This window comes from Protopterus annectens, chromosome 1.part1, assembly GCF_019279795.1.
Source record: "Protopterus annectens isolate FY-2018-M chromosome 1.part1, PAN1.0, whole genome shotgun sequence".
NCBI lineage: Eukaryota > Metazoa > Chordata > Ceratodontiformes > Protopteridae > Protopterus > Protopterus annectens.
Window position 1 is genome coordinate 355,017,447 of NC_056726.1, and position 12,150 is coordinate 355,029,596.

A 12,150-nucleotide genomic window follows, 5' to 3' on the forward strand; every position below is an offset into this window, starting at 1 on the left:
ATGGAAAGAGACTCTTCACCTGTGAAAGCCCACTCGACCAGGACTGTGGCTTTCTCTGAGACATTCTTCAAAGGCTTAGATTTAGACAACAGCTCCATTCTTGAAGCAACCTCCTGGTCTTCTATCTATATCTTAACCAAATACGACAAACTGGATGGCATTTCCAGATTCAGAACCGGGTGTGCTAAAAGTAATTTTACATGGCTTCATTGAGGGGTCCTCTGCTCCTTCCTTTGTGAGCTTTGGCACTCTCCCTCAGGTTAAAAATACTGCAGCAGGTGAATTGAAGGACATCAAATAGTTGTATAAAATCTTACCGTAACCATTGATGTCGTCCTCTTCACTGCTGCAGTATTCTAACTCTCCCTCCTTCCCCTGGTCTATTGTGTTGCTTGGATGCACTGACCTTTTATATCCTTAGTCTGGCATTCCTTCTGGGGCATTCATTTCTGAGGATGGTACATGTGTATGTCGTTTTCTTGGCATACATCTGATAGCAACCTACGTGTGACGTCCCACAAAGTCTTACAATAGTGTAAGACTTTTGTATACTAGCCATCAGGCGGGAGATTCCCCATGTTAAGAATACTGCAGTAGTAAAGAGAAGGACATCTTTGGTTATGGTAAGATTTTTACACAGCTGTTCTTTCTGTCAGTTGTTCATACCCTGGATGAAATTAACTTTCCTGACTGATCCACTGAGTTGCCCCCCCCACACACACACAAATTACTGCTTTTTTGAGAAATCGTCATTTTTAAATTTCGTATTATGCATTTTGTGGAGAAGAGTACTTCAGTCAACTTTTCATCAGATTTATTCTTACCTGCTTATTTTGCAATGTTTTGGCCTTTTGCTTGTGTACGTGATTAACGTTTGCTAGCATTTATCAGTTTGTTTTATGGAGATGATATGACAGTACTTGCTAAATTAATTTCTCCTTAAGACTGGCTTAATATTTCCCCCTTTTCCTTTTTTATGTTGACTTAGGAAATCGCTCACCTTTTGGCTCTGGAGGAGGCCACATTAAGCACAGACCTCCAGCAGGGATATGCACTGAAGAGTCTCACAGGTAATTAATAGGTGTTCTGAAACCTACAACTAAACATAGTTATCACTTTTTCTATTAATTTTTGCATGTTAGTTTTCCCTTGGAGTGATGTGTGTTTGTGTGCGTATATTTTTGATTTAATTTCTTAAAAGTAGCAGTCTGAGTGAGGGTATCTTTCCCAGTAATTAAGCTCTCTCCTATTCCTTTCCATTTGCCTATGCTTTGCTATCCATCCTTATTAAGGAATTCCGTAACCGGCAATCCAAACTTCTGGTTGGTCTCATCCCAGTCCTGTTACCTTTCACACTCTATTTGATCCCAGTGTCTTGGTTCCTTTGCTAATTTTCTCCAGCAAATCCAGCCCTCTCTTGCCTGTTTTTGTACACCTACTTAGTCATCCCTATTGGTCAAATCTCCTTCATTTATGTGTTGGCGTAGTTCTTTGAATCATTTTTCTTTATAAATATAATGTGTATGGTAGATCTCCAAAGGTCAAGTGTAAATTTTTTTTTTTTTTTTTTTTTTTTTTTACCATTTCTTTTTAGTTATAATTATGCCCTCATCTTGTGAAGTGGGCTTTATTATTCTAATGTGTTCATTTTTTTTTACTTAAGTTACTTCAGTGGACTTAATTATATTTCATAAACTATTTTCTGTTTGCTTTATGCCGAGCAACTGTCCAGTTATTTCCTGATTCCATGTCATCCAGCCACACCTTCTGATGCATTAGAGGGGTATTATAGTTCTGTAGTGCGTTTTATTTTCTTTAGTCTGCAGCAGTTTTTATTATAATTTTATTTTGGTATACAGTAAACCAACCAGTTTATTAAACTTAATAAATATAGGTTCATAGGTGTGTACTAGGCTAATGGCCTTGGAACCTGTACAAGCCTAGCCCATAGAAGTGCCCTGGCATCGTGCCGCCCGACATTGGTTCCCAGTGCTTCTATCAGATAGATCCACTGGAGTGATCCCTGGGGTGAACTTTTTATTTCCCATCCACTCATCAAGATTTCTCTTGAAGAGGGCCAGTGAGGTGCTCTGCTATGGGAAATCTATTCCAGAGCATGGGCAGTCTTTGGGTTATGAACCTGTTTCTTCAGCATGTTCTGTTGATTGTGGTAATGAGGTTTTGAGGTCTCTGGAGCATGTGGTGCGGCGGGATTGGGATTTCTTTAGATGTAACATTTCTAACAGTGCTGGGTCAGACATGGCTTTGTAAGTAAAGCAGAGATAGCCTCTTAGTAGACTGTATGAGAGAGAGAACAGCTGGGGTTTTTTGAGTCTGTCCATGTAGGACATGTGCTTAAGGCCTAGGATCATGTTCGTGAGGTACGTTTGTGGCTTTTCCAGCTGTTGCATGTGTCTGGTGAGGTACTTGCTAAATGGGGCATTATACTCGATGATTGGCCTAATGAGGGAAGAGTAGAGAGAGATGATGACCTCTTTCTTCCTGGAGGCAAAACCCTTGGTAATGAGATGTGCCACATAGAAGGACTTTCTGACCACAGTGGCAATGTGGTGGTCGAAGGAGAGGTTGCTGTCAACCTGTGTCCCCAGATCTCTTATAACACCTTCAGTGTTCAGTGGGCTCCCATCGATATGGTAATTAGTGAGAACTGAGTTTTTCCCAAAGGGGATAACGGCACATTTTTTGGCATTAAGTTTAAGGCCATGGTTTCAACACCAGTCATTGGTCTCAGTGAGGCCTTTCTGTAGGATGTCTACATCACTTGGGGAGTTAATAATGGCTCTCAGCTTGCAGTCGTTTGCGAATCTGGTCAGCTAGAGTCCCCCCCCCCCATGTTGTCCTGGACTTCTGAGAAGTAGATGCCAAACAGGAGAGAACCCAGGACCCGATACCTGTGGGACTCCACTCGTGACTGGTCAGCATTCTGACTTGGAGTCTGCTACTTTCACACTGTGGGTTCTATCTTTGAGCCAATTTGCAACCCACCTAGCAATATATGGGTTGATGACTAGTTTGGTGAGTTTATCAATAATTCCTGAGTGGAGAATGGTATCAAAGGCCTTGGCCAGATCGAGGTAGGCTGTATGAGCTGCCTTGCCCTCATCCACAGCTCTGGTGACTGACTCAAAGAAGTCAACCAGGTTGAGCAGGCATGGTCTACCTTTCGCAAAAACAAATTGACTGGGATCTAGAGTCTTGAGATTCCTTGTATCCTTGTTTATTAGGTCCATGATGATGCACTCCATAGCCTTACATGTCAGACTCGTCAGGCTAATGGGCCGATAATTCCCAGGATTTGTATTCGCTCCCCCTTTATGAAGAGGGATGACTGTAGCAGTGCCCCATTTGGTAGGGACAAAGCCTGAGGTGAGGCTGTGATTGAACAGGCCACACAGATGTGGTGCCACTTAACTTTGTAGTTCATGTGGAACACATCAGGGATATTGTCAGGTCCTATGGAAGCTGTATTCTTGGCCTTGGACAATGCAGCTTTAACCTGTGCTGCTGTAATGCTGGGTGCCTTGCATTCTTCCGGTATTCCGATTGGTCCTTTAGGGAGGGAGAGAGGGGCTAAGTTGGCACTGAATCTTTTTGCCAGTATTTTGGCAATATCTGTAGGCTCAGTATAAGTGGTACAATTGTGCAGTAACTCAGAGGAAACATGGGTATTGCCATGGAGATTCTTGATATAACTATAGAAGGCTTTGTGGTTTTTAGTGTCTGCCGCAATTCTGCCTTCATAGCTAGCTTTAGAGGTTTTGATAAGGGATCTCAGCTTTTTGTTGAGGCTAATAAGGGAATTTTTCCAGTCCTGGGACTTCACCTATTTCTGCAACAGTTTCTTCCTTCTATTGTAGAGTTTATTAATGGCAGGGGACCACCAGATTGGCTTCCTTTTTTTGGAGGAGAACGTCTTGGTTCTGTTGGGTATGGCTAGTTCCATGCATTTATGTATGTGTTCGTACAGTGCATTGGTGTATGATTCCGCACTCATGCATCTATTTTCCATTGACATGGGTGCCGTGAAGTTGGCCACCTCTGTTTTTAGGAGCCCAGAGTCGGTTTTGGAGAAGTTTTTCATGGTGGTTACATTTGCGAGGGGTGTGGTTGAGATGTGAATTTCCATGGTGATTAGTCTGTGGTTGGATCTAACCAGGGAGCAATTGACTATTGGTGTAGAGCAACAGTTGCCCATGTTAGTACTAACCAGGTCAAGGATGTTGCTTCCTCTAGTGGGGTTAAGAATGAGCTGGTCCAAGCCATTGTAATTGATGAATTCCAGGAAGCGTTGGGCTAGTGTATTGGTGCATGGGTAGTTTTCCCAGTTGATAGAGGAGGGGGTAGTTGAAGTCACCTAGTATGAGAGTGTTTGGTTGGACCCTAATAGTTTCCATGATGCTTAGGAATGTGTAGTGAGAGTCTTGGGACATGTTTGGGGACCTGTAGCAGGCTACCACTTGAGAATCACCATGTTACCCATTTTTAGTTGTACCTGAAGTATCTCAGATTTGTTATGCTGGGCTACTAGTCTGGAGGTGTGTATATCCTTTATGAATATGGAGACACCACCACCTTTCGAGCTTTGGTCTATGTTCTGGGGCCAAGAGGTGTGGAATGAGTTATAGCCTGGTAGCGCAGGGTTGCTTTCTGCTGCTTTAAACCAGGTCTCAGTTACAGCACAAATGTCAATGTCTTCCATTTTGAGGAGTGCTTTGAGCAAGTGCATCTTGAGATTTAGACTTCTAGCATTGAGGTCCGCTGAAGTAACTAAAGTAAAAAAGTACGCTTTTTTTTAGAATAAGGAAGACCACTTTATAAAATGAGGGCATAAGTGTAACAAAAAGATATGGTTAAAAAAGAACTCTTTCACATGATTTTTAAGGAAATGCATAGAAAATCGTACTCTCCCCATTTCTTGAAACCCTCTCCCATTTAATTGCGATCCCTTTTCCAGTATCATTCATACATTTCTGTATGTATATGAGCCTTAACTGCATAGCTGTAAAATATCCCTTCAAATCAGATAATCATAAACTACCTTGTTTTAAGGGGGGAATCAACTTATCTCACTTAACTCTTCCCTTCACAAATAAATAGCTTTAACTTTCTAGTAATTATTTAACAGAATTTTCTACAGAAATAAACACCTTTGGTTTTGTAATTATAATACATATCTTTTTTTTGGCTGATAATTTCCTGTGCTGCAGCTCCACCATGTGCTAGAAACATCCTGTGCTGCAGCTCCATTTTGTGAGGGGTTTGATTTTTGATAATATTTGACTGATTTGTATATAAAATAAAGCAACTAAAACATTTTCACTGCTCGTATTGTACTGTCCATATCTTTAGCCAAGAACTTCCATTTTTTAATTTTTTGTGTTATCTTTTGTTCCTTCCTACATATGAGTTGCCATTAGATGATCCCTTTTAGTCCACATACCTAAAAACTAAATTTTATGTGCTGAACCGGGTCATATGTGTGTACATGGTTTACTGCTATAGCTTATGATGTGAAGTTGTTCTATCTCACCGTTCATTCTTACAGATGCGTTCGGCCTACTACAAAGCTCGAGGCCAAGTCTCTATCCCATGATGCACCTAGAGTTACCTCAGATCTAGTTTGCCGCTGCAATAGATAGGAGGTTCTCGCTAGCTCGGCCAGTAAAACCTTTATTACAAACATTTGATAAATAGTTTACTGTTTATATTTAGATATTCAGATAAATCCCTTTTAGCTTTGTGCAGTTCCCTTCCCTTGGTGCTCTTTATCTAGTGTTTAGGTCTTTGGCCTCTTTTATTTTGGCCTTGCTTAGTGTTTAAATTAGTTGTGTGCTATTAGTTTTAATTTACTGGAGTTAAAAAGTGACCTTCTGTTACAACTTGTATTCTTCTCTTTAGAATTTAGATATAGTGTGTACATTAGTAGCTATTTTATAGTTGTGTGCATTTATATAGTGATTTTGTCACAGCTTGTTTACTCTTTACCATTTAAACAAATAGTTTTGTGTGTGTGTACGATTTATATTTAGCCTATATTTTTAGAAGGCTTGTTGTTTAATTGTTGTTGGGCGTGTCTATTTCTTTACAGCACCCTTCTAACATTGTGCTTTTGATATGGCTGACGATAAACACAAACACCTTAAGTCAGGGTTTAAAAAATGTACTAAATGTGGGCAGAAAATGTCTGTCACTGACGCTCACGTAAATTGTGTTTATTGTTTGGGATCATTGCATCTCCAGGAAAGCTGCTCCATATGTCACTCTTTCTCTTCCAGGGTTCTCCAGGAGAGAAAGAGAAAACTGATAGAGGGTTTCTTAAACCTTCTTTCCAGGAGGCTTTGAGCGACCAAGATGGGATCCAGTAAGTATTCAAAGTCTTCCAAGACTTCTAGTTCTGAATCAAAAAAATCTTCGACATCGGCACCACAGACCTCGGAGCCGACTGTCTTATCCTTTCGGAGCCGGTCCCCAATTTTGGAAACTGTATCCGAAATACCAAACTCTCCACTTTTACAGTCTGTACCACCCTCGATCCATTCATCTCGGTCTTCTATTAGCCTTTCCGATTTGGATGTGGATCGTGTGGTGCAGAAGCTTTTGCAGACAAATGTGCTAAATTCTTATTTCTTATAGAATTTGCTAAATTCTTATTGGCTCTGACCCAAGCAGCTTCGGAGCCGAAGACCCTTTTTCCAGCTAGTACTCTTTCTCCTCTGAGCCATACCAGTCCTTCTGATCCGGAGGGTTCGGACTTGTTGATCGTGGAGCCTTCGGAGCACACACCTGCTCCAGTGTCTTTGGCACCGTTTACTCTGACGTCCTCGGTGCCGATCGAGGAATCTAGGAGCCAACACTCTCTGGTCAGGTCCGGGGAGGATAGTCGGACCGACTTGTCCGTTCCGTCTCTGCCTCTCGGGGCTTCGAATGGGATGAGCTCAGCTCCTACCTCTGGCTCAGAGCCCACTGTCCCAGTGCCGGGGGTATCGACCGTTTCCTCGGATCCGTCGGTCCCTTTGCATCTGAGCAGAGGTGCCTTCGAAGCCATGAGGAGAGTTATGTCTCCTAAGACATCTTCAACCTCAGGTCCAGCTTCTTCCTCCCCTGAAGTGCCTGTCTGCTTCTGTGTCACAGATCCTTGCCAAGTGTAGAGACCCAGAGCCTCAGGAAGCCCCATTGGGTGGCCCATGCTCTCCCAAGACCTCACCAGAAGCTCCCACTGATGAGGTTCCCAGGAACAGAGTCTGTAAGAGGAAGCATCTAAACTGCCCACAGGAGTCCCTGACATCTGATACTGACTTGGATGAATCAGAACGGTCCCCCTCTGAGGATATCTCATTTGCTGAGATGCTAGAAATCTTTAGGCAGAGGGGTGACTAGCAGTCCACCAACCCTACTGAATACGAGTTTGTTCTCCTGAAGGCTTTTGGGTCTCAGCCCTCCACCTCTTGGGTGTCTCCTCCCTTTGACGAGCTTATGCAGCTGGTCTCACGAAGGGCGTGGGAGTCTCCAGACACCATGGAGCCTGACCCTAGGAGGCCTAATAAATTTATCTCTGCTCCCCATGATAAATCTTTTCTACCCAAGGGTGTACCAGTTGATGCTATGGTGGTGGCAGCGGCAGCCACCAAAAAGGAAACTTCAGAAACTTCCTCTTCTATCCATCCTCCTAACAGAGATTCTAGGATCATAGATAGATATGGGAAGCACACTTTCAATTCAGCAACTTTTGCACTGCATTCGCTCAACTATCCAACCCATTTTATGAGAACGTAAAGCGATCTCCTTAAAGAGCTGGGAGATGCTCTTCAGGGTACAGTAGCTGCAGGAGCTTCAGATAAAGTTGCCTCCCAGTTTGCTACCCTCAACTCCATAGTTAACTCGTCCATGTGCCTCATTTCATATGCAGCTGATGGAATGAGCAGGGCAGCGGGAACAGGAATTGCTATTAGGAGACGCTCTTGGATGCGCTTGTGGTCCTTCGCGGAGACCTTCAAGTCATCCCTTGTAAATACTCCTTTTGATGGCTCATCTTTTCGGGCCCAAAGTTAAGGAAACTTTGACCAGGTGTGAGCAGGAAGGAAAGACTCTGTCTGCCGTCGGAGTCCATTTTTCCACCCCTACCAGACCCTACCCCAAGGGTCAAAGGGGAGGAAAGATGTGGTTCTGATAAGCCCAAGGAGCCTTTTGGGACACACGTGGTGAACCCCCTTCCAGGGGCAAATCAGGGGGCAATAATGGAAGACGCCGCCCTCGTGGCAGAGGGGGTATGCAAAACCAGGGTGACAGAGATCACTTCTTTGGGAAGCCCTACCAGCGCTTGTCAAAGGAGCCAGACTGCCCTACTCTGGAGGCAGTCAGGGGTCGCTTATCTTTGTATCTAGACGCCTGGCTCAAAATAACAAATGACATCTGGGTACAAAGTGTCATTTCCAGAGGATATGTCATTCCTTTTGCCACTCCCTCCACTGACAAGAAAATTCTTGGACATTCCACCCAGTTACAGGGAGCAGGCAATGATAGAGGTCCGATTGTTGCCAACAAAAAGAGTCATCCAACCACACCCAGCAGACCAGACAGGATCAGGAACTTACTCCAGATTCTTTTTAGTTCCAAAAAAGACTGGACTGGAGACCTATATTGGACTTCAGCAGGCTAAACAAATCTGTCGAGAAAGAGAAGTTTTGGATGGTAATGCTTCATTTGATACTTCCCTTCTTAGGGGACGACAGTTGGATGTTCTCGATAGGTCTCCAGGATGCGTACTACTATATAAAAATGGCCAGACCATCCAGGGATCATCTGCGCTTCCGGTTGGGAGCCAATCATTACCAGTTTCAAGCCCTGCCTTTTGGTCTCTCTGCAGCCCCAAGAGTGTTCTCCAAATGTATGGCAGTGGTCACAGCACACTTGAGACGTTTATGATTCCAGGTGTTTCCTTACCTAGATGATTGGCTTCTCACCCCCAACACCAGGCATCAACTCATTCAAGTTAGGGACACCACTCTTTCACTCTGCAGCCAGCTGGGCATTACAATAAGCTCAGAAAAATCTGCCTTGTCGTCATCGCAACATACCGTTTTTATCAGAGCAGAATTGGACACCACCACCACGCTCAGACTTGCAGTAGAAAGAGTCTTACTACTACGTCAGCAGGTCTGCAATCTCAGTGACGGCTGGTGACTTCAAATCAAAGGGGGGGGGCTGCAGGAGACAGCTGAATAGGTGAGACCAACAGGAAGGGGTGTGGTCAACTAGAAAGGGGTGGAGCTATGGTAGTGGGATCAATTTTGGCCATGCTTACCAATTTGCATGCTGCTAAGCTAGGATGCTTTGTGTAGAATCACTGTTTAATACATATACATTTCTTGGCACCCTTGCAGTTTTTCTAGTTGCAATTATTACTATTTTCCCCAAAGACCGTTTTCTATTGCATGTATATAAACACTAAATTTCTTCAAAAAATAACCAATACTTACAATGCCATGCCTCTGTGCTCAGAGGATTTCTCAGATGCTGACCAGTTGTGCGAGGCAGTGATTTGCTGTCCTAAGTGCTAAATGTCCACAGCTCACAAGTTTGATCTTTTGCCGATGCAATGTCTACTTGTACCACTGGCAATGTACTTTTATACACTGCAAGCTCGGATAAAAGTCACAATTTCTCCCTCATTTTATATAATGCAGCCTTTTTACGATCAACACGAGAAAGTCACATATGAAGTCTTCTATATGCGTATCTATAATTGCTGCATACTGTCTATTTCTGTACCTGTTTTATATGCAAAACATAAACAGTCATGTCTAGTAACTTAAGATGACACACAGGTTGCTAATACTATGCTGCCATTTTCTTTTCTAGAAGGCATATCTTTTCAACTGTCCCTGATTTTGCCTTCTATTTTAACCCTGTCTCTCATGAATTTTTTGATTTTCTGTGAAAGGAATGAGGACTGCACTCAGTCAGTAATGCCAGGCATTAAAGTTTCATACTACCTTTTGTTCAGAAAAATGCATGTCAGTGCAAAACCTCTTGTTCTCTTAACTTTTATGTGAATTGCAGTATTTTTTTTAGTGTCCTTGATTTTGGCATTTGTTGCCCATTAGTTTTAGCTATGTCCAGAATTCCAGAGTGAAGAAATTGAGAGAGATGCTGGAAGGCATTTTACAGCTGTAATATACTTTTACAGTAATTTCAGAAAAAGTAATACTTCTGCACAACAACCCCTGAACAAGTTAATCATTCTCAAGTCAGCATCTGTGTTAAGTATGATTTAATGTTCATAAATACAGTCCATTTTCCAAATAATGAATAAATAATGTCTAAGCTGTAAATGCAGAAAGCAGCAAAATGAGGGTTGAACAGATATGTATATGTGTGTGTGTGTGTGTGTGTGTGTGTGTGTGTGTGTGTGTGTGTGTATATATATATATATATATATATATATATATAATATATTTTTTTACATATGCAATTAATGAGGCAGATTTACAGCAACACCCTTCTTCCAGCCCTTTTCATGAAGTAAGAACAGTACTACAAGCATATCACCTCTCACTCAATTGGATATGAATAAAAAATGAAAAATACACACATAAACATTATGTACACAAACTGTGATTTAATGGGAAAGGAGTACTAAATAAATCAAAGAAAAAGCGACATCAGTTTGGCAAGCAGTTCAGTCTGTCCAAAATTTGGAATCGAAGTTGGAATGATGACGGTACTGCACAAGACACACTGCCTTCCACTGACATCATAAATGAATGATTATTACTTGCAATAACAGTCTTTAGGAAGCACAGCTGGCATTTATACTCTTCTAGACACTGTCATGTGACCTGATGGGAAATATGAGCATTGCATTATTTCATTCTAAATGTCTCACATTTTTTTTTTGGGGGGGGGGGGGGTCATAGTCTACATACGGCATAGGTGTGTATTAGGCTAATGGCCCTGGGGCCTTTACAAGCCTAGCCATAGGATTACCCTGGCATCGAGCCACCTGACCTTAGTTCCCAGTGTCTCTGTCCAGTAGAGTCACTGGAGTTATCCCCGGGGTGAATTTTCTATTTCTCGTCCACTCATCAGGATTTCTCTTGGAGGGTCAGCGAGGTGCTCTGCTTGACATGTATGGGAAGACTGTTCCATATAAGCTTAGCCAATAACCAGCGGTCAGAATCAATTAACACAAGGAAGTATTTGTATTTTACTAACTCTGTACCAACTGCCACTGCTTCAGCTTCTTATACAGCCTAACAATAGACATACATTGGTTAGGGTCAAAATACACCCAACTCTTAGAAACGAATCCAAACCGGTCATAAAGATAGCCTAACATAAGCACGAGTAAAGCCACTGCTCAGAGCCAAAGGAACTGCACATGTTATGTCTATGTAATTGCTGCCAAATATGGACACTATCTCTTACCAAACAGAAGCAGCTGAAGTTTAAAACCAGTCCTTTTTATAGTCCACACAATGCTTTATTGCAAATAAGCTTCACAAACTGTAAGCAATGTAAAAATGTGCAGTACTCTCACTGGGTTTACTTATGCTCCTTGCTGACGTTGCTTAAGATACATTGCAAAGGGGTAGGAAGCTGGAAAGTAGTCACCTTCAGCCCCACAGAAGATACCAGCAACACCGTATTTAGCCAGAAGGCACAGCTTGCTTTTTTTTTTGTGTGTGCGTGTTTGAGAGACTTGAAAATGGAAAGGAGGCGAGCAGTTTCTTTTCCAGGGAATGTGATTATTATTTGCTGCACTTGCTGGAGAATGATCTTGGTTTTACTGCTGGTCTGACTGTGTAGTGCAGCTGTGGTGTATGTTGCAGTTACAGTTGTTTCCCAAGGTGGCTGATGCTAGTGTCCGATCAAACTGCCGCTAACCGCTTCTCACGCTCTTTCCCAGCACGAAAAGTGCGGGAAGAGAGCGAGAACCAATCAGTAGCCATCTTGCCGTCCACGTCACATATGTGACTGCGGACGTGGCAGTGGGATCCCCTTCCACTTTACTGTGCGGTTAAACCGCTTAGAGTTCTGGGCATCACACTGATGCCTACTGTCCTTAATCTGGACTGTACTTGTACAGCAGTCCAGATTTACAGAAACTTATTTATTTATTTTTATTTT

At 42.6% G+C, this 12,150-nt stretch overlaps 1 protein-coding gene across 1 annotated transcript in view; it reads left to right on the plus strand.

Annotated features, from left to right (window-relative positions):
• UBR4 (ubiquitin protein ligase E3 component n-recognin 4) overlaps positions 1–12,150 on the plus strand; it is a 3,959,899-nt gene that overhangs the window by 3,409,575 nt on the left and 538,174 nt on the right. The window contains 1 exon segment of the mRNA XM_044087073.1: positions 989–1,070. Within this exon segment, the coding sequence (XP_043943008.1) occupies positions 989–1,070 (82 nt within the window).